The sequence below is a fragment of the Osmerus mordax genome, chromosome 13 (assembly GCF_038355195.1).
Source record: "Osmerus mordax isolate fOsmMor3 chromosome 13, fOsmMor3.pri, whole genome shotgun sequence".
NCBI lineage: Eukaryota > Metazoa > Chordata > Actinopteri > Osmeriformes > Osmeridae > Osmerus > Osmerus mordax.
Genome location: NC_090062.1, coordinates 12,187,206 through 12,208,922, shown reverse-complemented (window position 1 = coordinate 12,208,922; position 21,717 = coordinate 12,187,206). Strand labels below are relative to the sequence as shown.

Here is a 21,717-nt window from a genome sequence, read left to right as displayed (position 1 = left end):
ATGCATCCACTTTAGAGAGAGTCCTCACAGCTCTACCTCACCCACAGCCTCTCCTCTCACAGTAAACCATTCACTCGTAATAAAACTCAAAACAATAATGTCTGTTCAACCAGCCTGTAAGACATGGCGTAGCATGCAAATAAACCTGTTAGAAAGAACATTCACCAGCATGACACACACACACTACTATGACAAGCCAGAACATGCCACCTAGGCTACAATGGGCTACCTGCTTAAAACCCTAAACACACAGTATTACATACCGTAATGCAATCATATGCTTGGTTGTTTTGCAGTAATTATTGTCTGTGGCCATGTCAGACCAGTCTAATTTCAGAAAACAGAACTCACCAAAGACCACACCCTTCCAAACCATGTGGGGTTGCCCCAAGTACTTAGTTACAGGTTCAACTCCACAGTACGGCTTCCTTCAGTCTTCCCAGTGGTGTTGATCTATGCGAGAAAGAAAGACACACAGCTAAAATAGGTGAGCTCTGCAACTCGCCGTCCTCAATGGCACTTCTCCGGATGGGGCGCCGTCATAGGCATTACATAACACCCTTGAGCCACAAGCACAAAGAAGGCTAAAAACGCCATGGAAGAGAGATAGAAACACCCACAGATGAGCGCCCAGCCGAAGCGCCCGCATACATACCGTTAGCTACAATCACATGGACTCACAGGTACACTTATCACATAATTCTCACTGACGCAAGCATACACTTGACCATGGAATGCATGGTCATCTGGGATGGTCTAGATCTGTTACTAGTACTACATCCTTCGGTCAGCGTCATCACCACCGTCAACAGTGTCAGCATCTCTGTGTGTTGTGTTTTATGTCTAAACGAGTCTTGATTTTGTCTGTTCCTGCTCCAGCCACCGGACGCCATCGCTAACGAGCGGTTTCACAAAGAGCATGAGAGGAGAAGCCACCCTGTTAATGGAACAATTAAGCAGACAATATAGTGAAGAGCCCTTTCTCCGATGATGGGCTAGAGTACCCTAAGCCCAGCGCCACTGAAGCCACAGCCCACTTCGAACCGCAAAAAAATTAATGGATTTGAGGTCCTCTGGATCCTAAAGTAGGCTTATGGAGAGAGAGCCTTCCTTCCAGCTCTTGAGAAGAGGTAGGCGGTGCTCAAAGCCATAGGCATTGTTCAGGCTCACCATTAAAGGGCCTCCCCCTATAGCCATGCGGTTTGCTGTAAAAACTCGGATCTACAATCCTGTCCAATAAATGGACGTCTACACCCTTTATTCAGTTCCCAATATGTGTGATTTTTTTCAAATAAATTATTAGGTGTTCTTGTAGGAAAGTGTACATTGCACACAAAAGCTGTGCTTTTGAGGATTTGCTTGGAAGGGATCTCATAGCCAATAATATGTCAGACATGGATGGACAAGCCATCAACCATCTTGTTCTGTTAAACTGATCCCATACCAAATTAGCAGGCGTTAGCTCGCTTTCTTATTGCTTAGACGGAGTTGTTTGAGTGTGATTTGATTCAGCGTGAGCCAGAGCATGAGAGACTCACACGTCCATACGGGATTCAGGAAGGGTGGTGAATGATGCCGATCATCACTACCCCAATCCTAATCCTAATCATCATCATCATCATCACCACCACCACCTTCACAAAAGCACAAGCTCCCCCAGACACAGTCCACCTCGCCCCCTTCCTCAGAACTGTCCTTTGTTGCCAAACTGTGAGAGAAACATGTCTCCCTGTTGAATGTCAGGAATTGGTCGTTTGATTTGGATGTGGTGGCGAGACGCTTTGCTCAGCTAACAGCAAGATAAGCCATGTTGACGACTGGACTTATAGGACCGAGTGAAGTTCCAAGGAAGAGAGAGGTCAGTCTCACTCCAGCTTACTGTGTAGTGCATCACCTCAAGCTGTGGAATAGTATCAACTTTAAATTGTTTAATATCAATACTAAATTACTAAGATAAGCTTTAAGTACGCTGATATTGAATAGAGCGGCCCAGCTACACCTTACGAAACATGGTCCACATGCCCAGAATAGACCCACACAGACCCAGCACTTAATAACACAGCTGGGTTGGAATAAGCCACTGAGTGAAGAGAGAGGACAGAACAGGGGGAGGGCACACTGGGAGAGACTGACCTGATGGAACTGCTTGGGTTGAGGTACCGGTACAACGCAACAACATGATCCTTTGATCCTTCATTGCCTTCTGAGGACGCTTCCTCCAAATGATCTTCTCTGCCTTTTTTGTTTTGGAGTGGGAGAATTCCTTGGCTTACAGGGAACAATAAAGGGGATATCCTGGGAGTGACAATAGAGGACGTTACCCAAAAGGTTATCTTTTATCAATGTGCTGACCTCATTAGGTATCGAGATAAATACCTGCCAAGTTTAACTTTCCAAATAGATCAAACATATTGGTCTTGAATGTATTCTGTTCAAAGCTATGGGAGCATGTACTTCCAGCTGGCACCTCTCACATTGCAATACCCCTACCTTGCAAGTCAGGCTTTGAGCTCAAATGTGTTTATTCCAAGATCTGCTGGTTTCATCTTCACAAAAACCATTGGTATTCTTTTGTTTACGACATTTTTAAAATTCAGTCATCTCTATAAATGTGTCAGCCAAGCACTTTACATCAAACATGAAACAAGTCACAGGTTTTAAATGGCTGTAAAGTCACTTTGTCCGGTTTTATATTTAGTTTCAACTGCATGAGTAGAATGCAGGAATAGCACAGGGATCAGAATGATGTCTGCATCTTAACATGCTGGGTGGGATTGAGCAAAAGCAGGATTAGAGAGGGTCTTGGCAGCAGTCCATGCAGTCATAGTTAATGAGTCAGATTACTGCTCAGTGTTTTTCCCAGGGATTAGCACACTGTCCACACCGAGGCTTCCCCATGTCAACCCTGACATGGGGGAGAGAGACAGGAAGAGGAGGGATGCGGAGCGAGAGACAATATGAAAATATGACATCTTCAATTAAAGTCTGCTGACGTCATAACTGGTGAGAGGATGGAAGGGTGGACTTCTTGCATATTTTATGTGTGTGTGTGTGTGTGAGAGAGAGAGAGGTGCTCCTGAAAGTGAGACTGATACGGAAGTTCACCCAGGAGAGAGGGAGGGGGAAAAGAATGAAGGAAGGAAGTCTTTCTCCCGAGTGATAAGTCAGCCTGAGCATATCCTCCCTGCGCAGTGATAAGAGGAGACAGAACTGAACAGGACTGTCCTCATCTCATACGACTACCTGCATGGAATTCACACTGGCTCCTTCAGACACAGCTGTAACTTCACTGTTACACGTATGTCTTTCTACAGAAGTCCTGGAACAGTTTGGAACAAAAGCACCAGAACAGGCAGCTCTAACTAATTGTGACACCCCAAGGTCCCAAGAGAATGTACACAACATGTGACATCTTCACTTCCTGTGATTGCTGCCAGTTTCAATGGTTATGATTTCCATAAGATTTTAAAGTCCCTTGATTTTACAAGTGTGTTTGGGAGGTGATTAGACCCCAGGATTACATTTCTCCAGAGTGGAAAGAATAGGGATTAGTGACGTAGTCACCCAAATGATTAACACACACACACACACACACTTTCTATCTGTATGCCTACTCCTGTACATTATATGAAGAAAGTTGCAACCAACAATATAAATGTGAGCACATGATTTATGAATAGCTGAAACAAAATGTCAACAATCTGTTTAACATTGAGACATTAGTTCATGACAAATTAGAGAAGACCATCCAATCTTGCTGTTAATAGTAGCCATATTAGGTATTAGGTTTGCAAATGACCTGAGACATACACCTTTGCTGTGTTTAAAGTCCCCCACATCCAGATTCCAGACCTGTGCTTTCCATGTCAGTACTTGTCATTCAATCTAGGGTCAATTAAACTAACAAACACACATCTTGCTGATTATTTATGTGGAAGTATCTTGTAATCTCAGTTGATAATCCCCACGATTTTTTTCTTCCAAAAACTTTAAAATCAAACTACAGTAGTCAATACACTATGCCTCCGTTTTCAAGGGAACATTCGTCAGTTATATTTGCCAGTATAATGTAGAGACAACAGTACAACATTATTTGATTAAATATGCAATGGGATTGCAATAAAGCCCCTTGTTTATCCTGGGGGAAAGCAGATGAATTAATCCAGTTGATCTGGTCAGGGCACTAGAGATACATGGAAAACCTGGTGATCTGTAAAATACTGAGCGTAAATCTAAAACGGATAAATATTCTTGGGTCACATTCTTGAAAGAGTATATCCTGCTGCATATTTGTTAAAACGTACATTTCCTGCACCTAAGGTTGTCGCTTGGACTGTTTCAACAAAAATCTTCTCATAGTCAAAACATAAAACAAGGTATTTTGTAGGATAGCCTACAAAAGATGCCATCTTCGATCAATATTTCAAATCAACGGACTTCGTTTACCATGTACTGGCTTTGTACTTTTTGTAACAACGCCACAGTAGCCCATACTACAAGTAACGCTTTTTTGTAAGGTTTTCACAGTGAACTACTAAAAAGTCGGTGCAATTTATCAAAGCAATACTCAACGTAAGCTTAAGGTGAACCAAAAAACCGACACTTGAGACAGTAGAAGCAACTATGTAGCGATAATAGACGACAATCATAAAATAGACCATCATAGCCAACAAATGACAGAATTTATAACATTTTAGATAGGCTTTTCGAAACCATCATAGCCAAAGTATCACTCACCACAACTTCATAAACAATTTCGATTGCTTAAGCTTCTCATAATTTATCTCACCTGTGGATGTTACTCTGTCGACTCACGCGCGTTAAAGAATTGCGCTTTATTTTCAAGGTGGAGTTTGACGGACACTTCACGCTCTGGTTTAATTTCGCCGCAAGCATGAATGTTCGCGTGCGCTCTCCGGTGCGCGCCCCTTGAACTTGCTTTTGAATGCGGAAAAGATGTTAATCGCGTAATCTTCATTGAACTCACTTACCATTGCAAAGTGAACCACGATAAAATATTATAACGGTGCCTTATTCAGACTCCCAAAACGTTCATGCTTTTTTTTACATCTGTAATGTAAGCAAACCAGGTTGTTAACCGAATCTTAGGGGAAATACAGTAGCCTAAAAAGGCTGGAGAACGAAACGCACACACAAGCGTCCACATGTGCGCACAGATAATTTACTAATGCCACGAGGACACAAATTCCTAATCCTCAGAAAAATGACTCTTCTATTCAATTGTACTCTTGTATTTTATTGCATGGATTTGAATAGCTGTAGAGAAACTACAATTCAGATGAGTTCAGTCCTCCCAGTGAGCAGAGATGATAGAAGATTCTGATGGCACCGATGACTTATTGAGTGTCCCCCGTGGTTTAATCCCGGACCAGCACAAATATACTGCATTCAGGCCAAAACTAATTGGGAACAATCTCTTGTCATCCACCCAAACATCAATATTAGAAGCATATTCATTCAAGAACACAAAGAACATACTTATATTAAACTAGAAAGGTACATTTTAGAGGAAGAAAATTATGCTTGATTTACCAGTAGAAGTGTGGTGCTTTAAAAAATATAAGAGGTGACTAACTGTAGTGAGTAACTGACTGAGCAACCATTACAAACTGTAGTATTGTGGTATTCTAGAAATAGTTCTAAAGCGAGTGATATTATAATCGATCCAAAAGGAACTGACAATTGTCAAGTCTCCAGTTGAAAAGTTTTCAAAGTGTACATATCGCAATATGGCTAGTGAATGATCTTTTCCACCCCATATGCATAGGTCAAATATCCAAATGCAATATGGAGGTGCCAATACAGTGACATCTTTGAGCATAGAATGATGCCGCCATCTACAGGTTAGGTGAAGAACTGCAATCAGGGGTTGACACAGGGCGGACACCGAGGGATCGATATATGAATGTGTTTCCATTAAATTCAAATAAGGTAAAGAAAAGACATACACAGCCAACCAAAAACTCTGCTCCCTTTTGAACTAGGTAGACCAGCCACGTAATAAAACAAAATGTCCCCCTTTTGAATCATAAAATTGTCTCTCAACTTAAGTAACTTGGTCACTCAACTATTAATGAAATAAAAGGCAATGACAACAGACCAGCAACATTGTACTGTACCTGACAAATAGTATCCCCCTCCTCCCAGTATACCCCTCTCATCTCATCCAAAACATTGGACACAAGGATATGGGTTCTAATGTTATACATATGGTATTTATACTATATTCATATAGAATTATAAAAAAATAAATACATTTAAACAAATGCAAATGATTTTGTAATAGGTAAATTACCAAGGGGAAAATATTACCACCCACATATATGGATCCATTGAGCTATTCATGTGTAGGATTAGCTAAAAACCATTATCTCCTCTGCTAATTTTAACCTGTACTCTGAAAGCCACTGAATTGTTGTGTAGTACAGCGCTGTGTAAATACTTCATCTACAGCCCTTGATGTGTTAGGCTGAGAAAACATAACTGCCAACACTGTGACTGTGTCACAGTCAGAGAGCAGCAAAGTACAAATAGATGCTGATGATTTATGTTGGCAATGGAACCCAACCCCACCCCTCGCCACACTTGGCTTTACCAAATTTGAGAGAAATGTGCACAACTATGTCAGTATATCTTGTAAAAAGTTCTATGAAACCATATATTCTGTAATCATTTGTTTTTTAGGCTTTTTGCATGTTTGTCCTTTTTTTGTTGTTGTTTTTTTACAAATCTTTGTATAATCCGCTTACATATAACAAAAAATAACCACCCATCAACAAAATAAAAATCTCATGCATAAGTTATGTCCCCCACTTACATTTTTGGGTTATCCTCTTTAAAAATCTGTATACACATTTTTTTCATTTTCTTCAACAGAACATTTTTGTACATTTTTTGTCGTCATTTGTCTCTTTTATTCTTTTTTTTATAATTACTTTCTTCCTTGAAATTAGCTCGCAGCAGTTTCAGGTATTGCTCCTCAGGTCCACTGGTTTCAGGCACCTTCACCAATGTTCCTCCCAATCACTAGAGGGCAGCACAGCAAGTCGTGTAGGTGCTGGATGTGGCTCTGTTGCTGGGCAATGTGTTTATGTTCAGGAAGCAAATGAACACATCCTTCATGATTTTTTTTTTCCTCTTTCTGTTCAGGTCCAAGAACTAGGCCCCCATTTTTTTCTCATATTTGTTTTCTTTCTTTTTTTGTTCTTTTTCAGCTATAAAAAGATGTCCCCTTAAGAGCTTGAAACAAGAAATATCCTTATTACTACTAACAACCTCCCGAGATTGGAGATCTGGCAGCAGATCCAAGGACAGTCAGGCAGTTAGTGAGAAGGGGACAGGGGGCGGGGCCCTATCTGCAAAGGTCTTCCTGCGTCGCATCACGCTGGGGTTTCCTCTTCTTGCCGTTGCCCTGGTGATGTGGCTTGTTGCTCTGGTGGCTTTTGCTGTTGGATGAAGAGCTCTGCTGGCCACGGTTGTTCTTACTGGTGGAACGTGATGAGCGGCCCTGGAGAAACACACAGACAGACACCTTAGATCCCTTACGGGCAACCAGCAGTAACCAAAAGAGTAGTGAAAACTATAAAGAGTTCACATCAAGTCACAAGCCGTTTCCATTGTCGGATGTGTTGACATTTGACAATGAACGTTCTTTTTGAGTGTTTCATAGTCCAACGGCAGAAAGGAAGGATGCCCTTTTAGAGAGCCACTGCAGGACGCTGTTCCATCCCTACCTTGCCGCCCTTGTTGTTTCCAGTAGGAGTGCTGGAAGAGTGGCTCTGTGCTCTGTGATTGGCCACGCTCACTGAGGTGTCTCTGTGGGCAACGTTGCCCCGGCCAGGCAGCTGCTTGGCTGTCTTACAGGGGGTCCCGTCAGACTCCTGCGGACGAGACAACCAGTCAGGTCAGAAGTTTAGGAAGAGGAATTTGCATGCCGTCAGCTCTTAACACCCGTTTGTGTAGGACTTTCAACGTACAGCATAGATTAACATCTCGGGTATAGAGAAACAACACATTTAATGTGTTTCTATGAGTGAATGTGTGTGTGTGTTGAAAAGCCGGTCTGCGCTACTCACAGCGTCACTGGAGCTGGAGGCGGTGGAGGAGGAGGAGGGGCACAGAGGGGAGGAGGAGGGGGAGGAGCGTGACGAGGGGGCCGGGGAGGAGGAGACGGAAGAGGTCTTGCTCCGCGGCGTGGGCGGCAGCACCACCACTTCCTCTGAGAGGTTGTTGTTGCATTCATCAAGCTGCTGAGGCTCCACCAGCAGGGTGACATCATTTCCTGTAGCAAAAGTACATGGGAACACACTGGTGTGAGGAGACAAAATATACAGTACTGCATGTAATGAGGATCTACCATAGAAAGGAAGACGGATAACTATGACCACTACTATTACTACAAAAACAGCTACTGTCTGAAAATTGGCCCCCACAACATATACCATTGAGGGCAGGGTCGTTCTGAGACTGGGGCCCCCACTCTTTGCTGATCCATTCCCTGTACTCGTTCACTTCCTGGGTCACTCGGATTATTCGTCCCAGTATACTGAGGTTGAAAGATCGGGGAGAGTTCAGTAATCGTACACAGTTTAAAGGCGAATCCCATAGCCATGCTTGTGGTAAAAGGGTGTTTGCGCGCCCTCACCTCTCGGCCTCGTTGTTGGGGTAGTGTTTGGCGATGGGCGACACGGCGTGGCTCAGCACCACGTAGGCGTAGTCGAACGCTTGCTTCACCTGCATGGCGCCGTACGAGCTGCGGCCCACATCGTTCTCTGAGGGGGAGCAGGGGAACACGCCGCTTTACTGCACTATTGCAAAACACCCTGCCACCTTTGACTTTAAGTGGTCTTTTTTTTTTTATCCCTCAAAACATTCCCATTTAATATGACGTAATGTTTTCTGTGGTAAAAGAAAAAGGAGAAAAAGAGACCCAGATTCCTACTGGTCTGATGGACCAGCTATGACAATTCTCTACAATACATCATGCCAGACCAGCTACACATAAGTGTCTCCTCTACACCCCTCACACAGAGGCCCAAGCTCTCACCTGGTTGGAGAGGGTCTTCGATGTAGAGCATGGAGGGCCTGTATCCGTCCATCATGCTCTTCTGGACCTCGTCCTTGGCCACGTAGCAGCCTCCGTCCTTGATGCGGATGCCCGTCTTCAGGTAGTTGAAGTGGCGTCCATACAGCTCAAAGAACTCGATGAGGAGGACGCCCATGTTGGTGTTGGGGCTGCACACGTCTTCCCTGTAGTGGAGCTGACCGACATAGGACATGATGTCAGACATGACACTGGGGTGAACAACTCGTTTTACTTGTGTGTATGAGGGAGATGTAGAGAGATTTGGATTACTAGTTCTCTACAAGGACGAGAGAAATTCCAGAGTGAGAAAGGGGGGGGGGGGGGGGGGGGCTCACCTGCAGGAAGCTGACAGCCATGAGGAAGAGGCTGTAGGAGCCAATCCCTCCAGTGAACACCTCGTTCAGGTCCCTCTGCAGTAGGAACTGCTTCAGCACCAGCACCAGGTATGGCAGAACCGGGTACTTCTACAAGGAGGACAGGGGGGATAAGAGCTGGTGTGAGCAGAAGCACAGCTGTATCTGAAGCAGTTATAGCACCCCCTAGAGGCAGATTACTATTTGAGAATGAAGATAATAACTGATACCAACTGCGTTCAGAATACTCCCATAAAGCCCTTTTTGCTTTGCCATTCACCTGGAACAGTTGAACTCACCTCTTTGAACTCTTTAATGAGTCTGGCGGCTCTAACGCCACTCTTTACGTTGAAGCTGATGTCCACTTTCACCTCAGTGTAGGAGTCAGTCAGCTTGATGATGGGCACCTGGTAGTAGCAGGGATTAGCACTGTCATTTATACACAACACAAAAACATTCTCAGAACTAACACACCCACACACACCCACACACATACACACACACTGTGCCTACCGTGGCCTTGTCCAACACTTTGACAGAGTTCTCATCGGCTATGTTTCTCTTCCGGAGAGCCTCCTCCAGGGTCCAGAGGGGCAAGGTCTCCCACCTCCCGAACACAACCAGGTCGATGTCACTGGGGGTGGGGGGGGGGTCACAGGTCAGGAAATAGTACTACATGTCACAACCTCAATGCAGAGCTCCCTCTCACACGCACACACAAAGAGCTTAAACCCACTAATCCAGCATCCGCAGTATCACGTCAAGAGACCAGTAATCCACGTGACACGTCAGTGCCAGTGAGTGTATGACGTTGGATAAGGTTCTCTCAGACACAATGTTCAAAACATGCCCAGGCAGTGCTAAATTTACCACAGTCTTAACACTCCCCCCAATAACTAAGTTAAATGATTACACAATGGGGCCAGCAAACACTATTCTCTCCATGACCACAAAGCACCTGAGCCCAGCTCAGTGTGCTCCAAGGCCAGTTTACACTAACAGTATAGGAGGACAGATTAAGATAACTGGTCACTTAATGAACTTATCAGGAGCAAGCCAGAAAATCAATCGAGGTTACCTTGTTGGCAGATACAGTCCGGTGCTGAAGCTTCCAAATACTTGGACCTGTGGGGGAAAACACAAACAAACACCCACACATACACAGAGAGAGAGAGAGAGGTCCCAACAAGTCAATTAATCATTCATCTCATTGGCATCATGCATGCAATGAATTTGCTGTGGACTACAACCTGCTGTGGCATGTCACTCAAAGGTCAGCGCGAAAACAACTTATAATTTCAGGTGTTGAAAGAAACGACTCCTGACATTTAGTTGTGTTTGGAAAAAAGTTGCCCTTCCCACAACTGAAGCAAGTCATTGTGTTGTAATGTCAGCTTTCATTTATTTCCCATAAAAAGCACAAGCATTCAACCTGTTTGTCAAGTTTCACAGTTATAATGAGCAGTAATTGCTCTTTCAAAAAGGGAGGAGATGGGATCAGAGCAAAAAACACAAACCAGTAAAAGAGAAATCTTGGGACGAGGAGTACCTTTAACAACCTCAACCAGTACACTCCCCTCAAATGGTGGGAAAGACATTTTGTATTTCTAATTCGGCTCCCGACTTGCAACGGGAATCCTCATTACGCTGTTCAGATGAGGGGCAAGGCTCAGTCTGAGAGGGGCAGAAAATAGCTCTAAGCCCTAAACCTGCCGTTAGGTTCCACAAAGCACCAGCACCCGCCTTTCCTCGACTGGCAGGATATTCTCCAATCAGCTTAGTCGAGGCATGTGATGAGGACATAAACAAAAGGCGAGCTGAATTGCATGCCGAACGCTAGTTCCAGGGGGTGGGGGGGGGCCACGCCGCTACACAGTCTTGGTTGACCTGTGAGAACTCTGGCTGGTGCTTAGTCAAGAGATGCAGAGAGAGACTGGTCCCAAACGGTCCTCCTGCAGTTGAACTAAACTACACTGGCCGGAGGTGAGATCACAGGTAGAGTGTTTACGAGCTAGCGGCTTGTGAGCTCCCCAGTGTCTGGGAGCCCAGGATTAGTAATGTCCTGTCTGAGTCGCCATCACAGGGTATCAGACAGCTGCGGGCTCAGGCCTGCACTCTGGCCTTGGTTCATAGAGCCAAAGCAGAAGGCTGGATCCTGCTTCTCCAACAGTTTGTTAAGCTAGTACAGTATCTACACACACGTACACCTATCAGAAGGCTCAAAGTCACAGGGAATAGGACACCTGGGCACTGTTGATTAGAGGGCCTAAATATAACGGTGGAAGGCAGATAAGAGTGGTCAGGACAAGATCCACGTCAGTGCCCGCCTAACCCGTCTACGAGACTCGTTCAGGACAGGGGGGAGGGGGAAGTGATTGAGAGCAGCGAGATCCTGCCCTCCCCATGTCATCCCTGGGCTTTACCTCAGCGCTGGGCCACAGGTCGTGGATGACACCCTTGATCCTGTCCACCACCTCCAGCCTCATCCGCTCCTCCTCCGGCCGCGGGGAGATGTACGCGTAGAAGTCAGTGATCTCCTCGTGAAGCCTGGCAGGGAGGGCACATGGGAGGAAGACAAAACAAAATAAATGCACAGTCAGGGGAGAGGAGTATGGGCTGGACAAAGGCAACCATTGTATGGAAGATATCAGAGGATTTTTTTGACAATGGAAACTGTGTTTTGTGTTTTCTTGCATGAGCGCGTATTGCATTTCATCTTGCTAAACAGCCCACAAGAGATAATTATCTACATGCCCTACATTGCACTGGTGATGGGAGTGCTCTCAATATAATGTTCATGTCACAGCTCTGTGATACTAAATGCAAAGCATGAAAATGCAAACTAGCTTCTTTCCCTTGGGATAGCTGGGCTGAATAGCGTCTTGACAGTCAGCTGTGTTTAATTTGCTTTTTCCATCAACATGTCAAAGAATAGTGGTTATCTGTGACCTTCAATCCAATGAATGGTTCATAAACATTGTTAGTGTGTTAGGGTTTGTTTGAGCTGACGCATTTCAACAAATAAGCTACAGTTTCCTATAACACTCAGATTTAATCTGAACCTACTGACAATCTAAAGACACAGCTAACCTCAAATATAGATGAAAGACACTTGCCATACACTCAGGTGATCAGTTTAGCTTTAATCCTAAAACCTGTTGGGTCGACTTCAACTAACACCGTATCGCTTTGACAAGCCTGGGCGATGGCCAAATACCTAACGACGCTACTAAAACACATTTGAAACTGCCACTGATGAGCTTTAAATGAATATTAACAAGGCATTACCATCGATTTCGCTCGCCTAGATAGTTTGGCTGATGGGGCCAACTTGGCCCTGCCTGGGCAGGGCAGGACAGCTGGGCAGGGCAGCGTGGCCTGGTATGCCTGCCAGGGCTGAGGTTGGCACGACCAAGGGTGCCGTGCCCCAGTACCTGTTTGATGATGTGGCACACAATGGCCACTGGAACAAACTCTGGGTTGTCAGTGGGACTGGGACGTGTCAGCAAACAGCCATTCAACCAGGCAGCGTGTCTAATACAGATCATGTATACGCACACATACTTATTGGGTGTTTACACAGCTGATTCATAAGAATAAAGGCCTATATGTGCAACATTCTCTCACACACACACAATTTTAAACATGTCACACAGCTCAAGATCCCCCACACACACACACACACACGCGCACGCGTCAGCTGCCTGATGCCATCCACACCTTTGACCAGGGCAATACGCAACTTTGCTCCGCATTCTGCCGGCTGACTCCTGAATGTTCTAGTTAGCACGTGGTAGAGGGGACAGGTGTGGGGGCACTGAAAGAGGAGGAGGGCCCAGCCAGTCAGAGGCCACGGGGCCTAACGACACGCTGAGCCACCAATCACCAGACTCTCAGGGTCCAAGGCCCAGTCACAACCACAAGGAAATAAGTTATAATACAGTCGTCTATGGGCATTCATGTAACCCAGTAAACAGCTCGAGAACTGCCATGAATAGGAGGTCTATAATGTATCTGCCAGGCATCTGTATGTCAGGACGGGAGAACAGAGATTAGGCGTGTTGTCAGGTGATGTTGGTGAACACCATGGTTAGCTGGAACACAGCAGAGCAGGCCACTGCTCGCTGCCCACTGGCTCGGTCTGACGATCCGCACATTCACGGCACACCCACACACACAGAAAGAAAAACAAAAACAAAACATGCATGCACAAAAACAAGGCTACGGGTCGCAGACAGACAATTTAAAATAGATGTACAAAACATGAAAAAAAAGACGTACAAAACACACTCTGTGCCTCAGATGGCCATGTAAACCTGGCCCAGAGACAGTCTTGCAACACCACTTCCTGTGGCCTTTCTCTTAAGAAACAAGTAAAAAGGTTAAGAAATCAAGGAAAAAAACAACCCTTTCCCCACATTACAAACAGTAGTTACAAACTGCCAGCCTGAGGGAAACCTGTGAGGAACACCAACTACTATCTGACGGTTGTCCTTTCTGTCACACTGACAATCCTTGAGTGCGTGTGCGTTTTATGTAACACACAAGTCTTGGCTTGACAACACTACAGACAGGGCGAAGAACCTGGGGCTTCTGGTTGAGTGTTACCCAAGTGTTAAATGTTACCTAAGCGTAGGAAGAAATGGTAAGTGTAGCAAAACCAAGGTATACGTTGATTCTAGGGGAAAACTGCAATTCTCTCTGCCTTATGTCTTTGAGTTTGAGTACAGTCGCATCAAGGTTACATCCATCTACACCTTGACCAGGGTGTAAAGCAGTGTCTAACACCACGCTCACCAGTCTGTCGGGGTAACCTCCCCCTCGCCCCGCAATCAGGAGCAGAAAGAAGACTCCCCCCCCCCCCCCCTCCCCCTCTTCATATTCAATGCCACATGTCTCTTAAGGAGTGAAACCTGCTTTTCAACGCTGGTCATGCAACAAGCACTACACTGCAGGTGTGCGAGACACGGCGGTGAAACAAAAGGCTCTTTCTACTCCCAGAAACATGGCAGGCGTACGGCATCGCACTCCGTTGCTGTCAAAAGGTGGGCTATTCCGCAGCGGTTATGCCGGGTAGGGGCAGCAGACGGGGTAGTGCCGAGGGGGATAGGGGGGGACTGGGGGGATTGGCGGGGCACTCGTGCGTTAGATGAGGTCGTCACGACATATACCGTGCGCTTTGCTCTTCCCCTTTCCTGTCTCTTTTTCTCTTCCTGGTGGTCAGTCAGTCATGAGAACAGGAGTAACACACCCACTGGCACTGCAGCATGCATCCACATAGACATGTGTGCATTCGGAGACACACACACACACACACACACTGCAGAGGCCACCTGACAGCATTCATCACACCCAGCCCCACTGCAACAAAGACTGCAACGTGAACACACCCCAGAGTCAACACAGATAGGGCTGCAGCGGGCACACGCCTAAGTCACTCCAGCTGGGTCTGCAACAATAGAGGACAGGGGGGGGGGGGGGGGCAGGCTGGGGGCGCAGGTTAGACTCTGGCTGTCTGCCACAGGGCTTTGAGACACACTCCTGAAGACTTAGTCAGATACTGTAAAGCACTCACTGAGTGAATGGTATTGCCCCCTCCGCCCTGTCTCGCTCGCTTTCATTTCATTTTTTGTTCACACACACCATAGTCCAATGAAACTTATCAGGTACACGTCCCGACACAAGGACTGATGTGTTGCTAATATCAGGGGAAATCACCTGGTACAAAGCCCCCCTCATATTGAGAAGTGATGGCGATAGCAATTTCATTTCCAGGTGCTCCGTCTCCAACTGTGATAACTGGTTGAGCTTCCTCGCAGTGGCCATCTAAAGAAACAGTTCTACATTCAATTTCAGCCCGCCATCAGTCAGACTGTCCTGTCCTGCTAGGTTTTGTTTCCCAATGCAGGCTGCAGCCCAGTCTAGTCTGTGTTTGTGTGTGTGTGTGTGTGTGTGTGTGTGTGTGTGTGTGTGTGTGCGTGTGTGTGTGTGTGTCTGTGTGAGAGACAGAGCAAGGGTTTCGTTTCAGGGTAAAAGGCTGAGCCAGGTTGCCTCGTCACCCAGGGAACAGCATTAAACTGTGTGTGTGTGTTTGTGAGATTGGGTGGGGTGGGGAGTGGCTTCCATAAGGGACATGTGACTAAATTCTGCCCTGGTAAGCCCCACCTTTTGAGTAATATTATAGGCAGGCCTGCACCTGCCAGAGAAACACAAAGACCCTTGGCACCTTTTATCAGATAATCTGCCTGCATTTATCATATGAAAATGATGTAATTTGCTTGGAGCCCGCCTTCCAGAGGGCTGAACTGGATCATCTCTGTGTAAAGAGAGGAGGTGGAGTTGGCCAAAACCGTTTAGGAGCCACAAGATGGTTTCTGCTGGATAAAACAACAGGCACATTTCTGCGAGGCAAGGCAAGAGAGGGGGGGGGGGAGCAAAAAGACAGAGAGAAAGGGGGGGAAAGAGACAGAGACAGAGAGAAAGAGAGAGGGGGGGTTGAAAAATTGAGAGAGAGAGAGAAAGAGAGAGAGGGGGGTTGAGAGACAGAGAGAGAGAGAGCACTAAACAAGTGCAAGTGAGCTTTGAAGCAGGAGTGTGGGTGCAGCGCTGAAACAGTTTGGTGTGGTGAAAAGGGAGGGGAATCTGCTAGGTGAGAGAGAAGATATAGCTGTAGCAGTGAGACTGAATGAATGAGCCCTCTTTATTTATCAACTCGTCAGATGTGCCGCCTCGGTACAAAGGTGTGTGAGCCAGTGTGCACGTGTCTCGGTTTATAACCCGGCTATAATAAATAAATAAAAGGTCTTTTAAAAAAAAATACCTTTTTAAAAGGTCTTTTTAAAGGACTGAGCAAATGATGACTTCTTTTTGGACCCCTGCTAGGCAGGTCTTCCAAGCTAGTTTAGCGTGCCACGAGTACCCAGCTATAAATATTACAGAAAGGGATCAGGGACACAAATAACAGGGTGCTGTACCACCACGTACATGTTTCAGCGCACCAGTGCCACCTTCACATGGCGCAGGTCCCCTTCGCTTCACGTGCCTCGACCACCACTGTGCTGTAAACCTCCCAGGTCATAGCTTATTAGGGCCGTGGTGCTGTCGCCAGTACAGTTGGCAGCATTTCCCAAAGTAAATATAGGGTCCTGCTCCCCCCCTCACTGCTGTTGCTGCGTGACAAAGCAGGGAGCCGTACAACAGCACATCACCGCCACCACACTCAGGAAAAGAGGTCAACCACAACCGGGCGAGCCACGAAGGTGTCTATGTCTCAGAGATGGCCAATTCATTAATGTTTCATCAAAGTACTTCAGCAGGTCCCAGACTGGTTAGGCTACCGTGACAAAATAAAATGGGTTCAGGTTTCATTTAGAAGTAACTGTAAGAGAAGCCCACACAGCAGAGCAGGATCTTTGCTCGTAGTACGAGCCGACTCTTTGGCCTAACCCAAACTATCTGCCAATGACACAGCTGTGTCCAAAAATCTTGTGTTTATTGCCGTAGTAAAAAAAGTTCTGAGAGTTCTGAATGGTGGAAAACCATCTGAAGTAGATGAAGAATCTAAAACTCCGACATCAGACTGTCTGTCGTTCAGTGATGAGAGGTGTCCTCTTCTGACGCCCAGAGAAGATCTAGGCCTACAGGATCAAGAAATCCCCAAGTTGAAACACACCACTGACAGATGGATCAATGTAGGTCTGGTCTACTGAGATCAAAAAGAGGAAACTGACAAGTGTGAATCAATGAGTTTCACCCCCACTATAATTAGCCTACAAACGATGTAGGCTATAAACTGCAGTGCAGAAACACAGCGAACGTTTTTCCATCTGCAATTTAGCATAGCTCAGTCTCGTAGCTTTTATATTAGAGAGCGAGCCACTAAAAATAGAAGATGTAGGATATGTGAGAGGCATGACAGGGGCCTGTTGGAAGTACCGTGTTGACTACATAGTTGCAACAAACAACGAGTTCCTCAATAACTTGAGAAAAGTGAAGAAAATGGAATCCAACCATCCAATCACAATCACGGGTCTCTACAGGTGACATCGACCATATCACCAGAACACAACCACCATACAGAACTTATCCAAAGCAATTAATTTTTATCCAAGCCTTAAAGCTGAACTTGATCATTAGAGAGGCCCTCTATTCCAGTACTCCCCCTTTCACATGAGATGGGTGAGAAGTTATGGTAGTGTAATGTTACACAAAATTGCAAAAATTGGCTAACTCCCCAACTAAACTCCTGTTTCTTGTGTTGTTCGCTGACTTGTCTGCATAAAGTCTTCAATGATAGCGATTGGATATGAGAAGGGGAGGAGGAAGGGGGGGGGCATTCCTCCTCAGTGCACGTGGGAGGACTGAGTTACAGAGGGTTCCCCACACGTGACCCAGGGGGGGTCTGGTTTACCATCCATGCAAATCTCTGCTAAGGTCTACAACAATTGGCTTGTAGCCAGAGAGTGAGCAAAAGGGAGACTGTGTGTGTGTGACAGAAACAGAGACAGAAACAGAAACAGAGACAGAGAGAGAGACAGACAGAGAGACAGAGAGACAGAGAGAGAGGGGGGGGGGTTGAAAGAGAGAGGGGGGGGTTGAAAGAGAGAGGAGTCAATGTGAGAGGGGTGAAAGAGAGAAAGACATCTCTCTCACACTCAGACACAAGCCACCAAGCTGACAAGGGAGCTCAGCCACAGAGGTGATGTGTGGGAGCTGGGAGCTATAGACGAATCGTCATAAATCTCTCAAGTGGCGGTGCTATATAACCATGTGGCTCACCAGTTTGACATTAGCAACGTGCTTCTATGGTCTGTGCACCACCGATCCAACACGCAGACACCTGGTCTCACAGAGATTACACAATACACAACTAAAAACAGCTGTTGGTCCCAAGGGAAAAAAACTTGCCTAGCAAACAATTTAAATAAAATAAATAAAGTAGAACAGAAGTGTCCTTCAGAGTAGAAGATGGGATTTGTAGGCCAAAAAAGAACAACTAAAATTGCTTAAATAACTAAAGACAGTTTCAAGTACTGGTAGGATGCCACGTATGATTTCACGTCATCTCCCACATCACAAACTTTTCAGGTTTAAAAAGAACAAAAAGAAAAAAAACTGCTTCAAAACAATGCAGCCTCTAGTAAAAAGACTATTTTTATTCTGGCTGTTGTTGCCTGTTGTACTAGACTAGAGAATAAGAGGTGGCAGAACTCCCTAGCTACTCTTGCATCTGATTGGTCAACAGCTCCATGTGACATCATAGCAAAGGAGCTCAAGTTTCCTTCAAGTGGAGGGGCTGGGTTTGTTTTGGGCGAGCGAGGCCAGGACATGCTCAGCATGCGCTGCATGTAAACACAGATCTTCTTCCAGTGAGAGGCAGGACCTTCTGGGGCTTTTAACCTGTGTGCTGCCTTCGGGTGAACATGACCCAAAGGTTCATAACGAACCATCGTTGTGTTTACCCAATTTTACCCAATACAAAAACAAATCAAAATAATTTTCTTTTAACATTTGCAATGTGGGGGATATGAGACAGCCCAACGGTTAAAAGAAAATGCTTCACTTTGTTTTTGTATGCGGTAAAGTTGTCGCAATACGACGGTGGGTCACAATGACTGATGGGTCAGAATAACCCGAAGATTACAAGGGTTAAACAACCAGTCCAGAAAGACTGCATGCACACACACATACGCCCAGTCCCTTAATTCTCGCCCCAGCAACTAAGAACGGTGACTCACTCACAGAAAAAAAGAAAAACACATTTCCCACCGTCTGACTTTTTCTACACCCATCTCATTGTGAATATCATGGTGATTGTACAAAAGTACAATTTTAATAGTTTACGCCCCAAGTTGTCACATGCAAAGAAAAAAGTATTTGGATGTAAAGGAGTTCCGATTGGCTTGCTTCCCAACTTTTCCCGACTTTTGGGAGAATCACAATGAGTCGTTTTCACAGCTCATAGTTAAAAGGCACTCTTCTTTGCATATTGCAAATTGACAGATGGATAATGATGGTCTTTTATTTGGCAATTTTTATCACAATTTGGTCAGTTGGTAGCAGGCTAGCTAGCTAACACAGCTTGGCACTGTGAACTGAAAATAAATAGTGAGACTGAGAGCCTGGTTGCAACTGTGATCCAGGCTGTATGGTTGAGGATGGGGGGTATTAGTGTAGCTAATCACTTAGGAATGTCCTTCTGCAAACAGTGTGCTTCAATATTACTATAAATGAGGATCAGCCAAAGACTTTGCTCCAGGGCTCTATACATGCTGCTAGTCTACGCATGTCTGGCACAGGAGAGAAGGAGAGAGAGAGAAACCAAACACACACACAGCACATTCACTTCCACACCTTTAAAAATGCCTTTTAAACAAAATAACCCACCCTTTTTTCTGGTGTCAAGTAGGAAGAACAGGCTTTCCAAAAAGAGCTCATCATTCACATTGATGATTAGGCTAACTATATTTGTGAATTGTATGGCCTTGAAAATGTGTAGAAAATGTTTTTTTTAACAAGCAGTCTTAGAAACTAAGATAGTGTGTTATTTTTTGGAAGAACTCATTTCAGCATACATCTCTCCCCCCCAAAAATCAAGTCATCTCTACTAGTCAAAACAAAAAATGACAATCATCGTGAACACCCCCGATTTAAAGTATAATGTCTTCAACCAAGGGTCTACAGGCTGGACACAGTTCACAATCAGGTGTCTAACACAGGTGGATAGTTTAAACTGTAGCTACAGCATACTGACCACATAGTTGGTAACAACTGTGAAACAACAGGTATCTCTTAGGAGATGTTGCCTGGGATTGTTTGTACATTACACAAAGTTTTCATTAGAATTGATTAGGATTATGGAGAGGTTATTTGACAGCTACCACATTTCTGGATTAAGTAATTTGCACACAAAGGTGGGAGTGAAAAGTTATTGCCGTTCTGCAATCTTGTTATTGCCATTCTGGAGAGTGGACAGGTGCCTGTGTTATCTGACACGCGGATATATCATGGTCATAAACAATGTAGCTCGTCTATGCAATGTATATAGTTTGATAAAGACGGTTATTATAATATTAACTAAGAACGACAAGCTGTAGCACATTGTAAGGGCGTCACAAATCGTGACGGCTCGTGACGGTCAAATGGCAAGCCAAATATGGATACATGCTGGCCTAACCGTGTAGGAATTTGTATGAGCCAACAACACTAATCTGATGTATGACTCTCTTTCTCCATAACTTCAGCTAGCTACAGAGTAATTATCTGTAAGCAGCTAAAGACGCTAAAACTGTTGATATGTTTGTAATAGTTGCAGGTGATGTGGGAACTGAGTTAAGTCTTACCCGACAATTCCGTCTGAGTAGTTCCTGACTTTCCATGGCGTACCCGTGAAACTAGCACAGCCCCCTGTCTGGTCAGAACCGATGCTGCCACTGTGCAAGAGACTGCTATTGAATCCAAAAGTGCTAGCCTTGTTGTCTCTTTTCCTTTTGTTGGGGTGTCCTGCGTTGTCCGGAACCCCTCTCCAGACCACAGCGACCCCACTACCCACTTGGCCCCCTCGTCCGCCGCCCCTCCCCGCAGCTCGGTTGTTGTGGTTGTTGTTGCTTTCCAATGGTATAAAGTCTCGTTGTTCCACTACATCACTGTCTCCCGTCGAGTTCGACATTCCCTGACTCCTGGGTTCACTGTTGGTGACGCCTGAGTTGACAGCACCGTTTTTGTTGGAGATTATCGTACCCGATGCCCCGTTGATGTTCAATTTCGGACTCGTCGAACTTGTCGTGCTAGGAGTACCCGTGCTATAGTTGTTATTTACGTGGAAATTACCCAATCCTTGTGTCGTTTCCCAAATCTGCACCCACAGGCTGTTAGCTGGTCCGCGTTGTTCAGGCTGAAACCAAGCGATTCTTGGATCCATCAAACGGCACTGCAGGCACACTGCCCCGAGCAAGGCTCTGCTCGTGTGAAGCTAGACAGGTAGCCTAGCCTCAAAACGCTAGCTAGCTAAGATTTAGCAGCTAACTCGTTTGCTTCGTTATTACAGGTTGCTATACAATATATTTTACGTGTGGTGGATCTCCATATATTTAAATGAAAACCATCTGCTACGAAGGTGACGAGACGCTGTGCGATGTGTTCAAGGTAGAGCTGTTCGCAAAGTTCGGATTCTAGAATGGAGGAAACGTGCGGCCGTTGCCTATCGAAACGATTCTGACCCTTTCCTCCTGATCGTGGGTCCCTCAATGGCGGACCACA

General features: G+C 45.5%; 2 protein-coding genes across 4 annotated transcripts in view; both read right to left on the bottom strand.

The window, feature by feature from the left end:
* Positions 1–4,907, bottom strand: part of adcy7 (adenylate cyclase 7) — a 35,693-nt gene extending 30,786 nt beyond the window's left edge. For 2 of the 3 annotated variants that reach the window (XM_067248665.1, XM_067248667.1), the window contains exon 1: positions 4,790–4,907. The gene's annotated coding sequence lies outside the window, so the exon portion shown is untranslated. Of the gene's footprint in view, positions 1–351; positions 455–4,789 lie in introns of those variants that run through there. The other variant, XM_067248666.1, reaches the window with a different exon arrangement.
* A 334-nt stretch (positions 4,908–5,241) lies between these two features.
* On the bottom strand, positions 5,242–21,701 carry tent4b (terminal nucleotidyltransferase 4B). Its single transcript, XM_067249188.1, has 12 exons — positions 20,802–21,701; positions 11,883–12,006; positions 10,538–10,584; positions 9,973–10,093; positions 9,759–9,866; positions 9,442–9,570; positions 9,068–9,281; positions 8,666–8,792; positions 8,463–8,566; positions 8,097–8,302; positions 7,755–7,901; positions 5,242–7,528 (listed from the first exon to the last, which is right to left on the bottom strand). Exons 1-12 carry the CDS (start codon positions 21,377–21,379, stop codon positions 7,373–7,375), a joined length of 2,061 nt encoding a protein of 686 aa, XP_067105289.1. The 5' UTR covers positions 21,380–21,701; the 3' UTR covers positions 5,242–7,372.
* Positions 21,702–21,717: the final 16 nt, after the last annotated feature.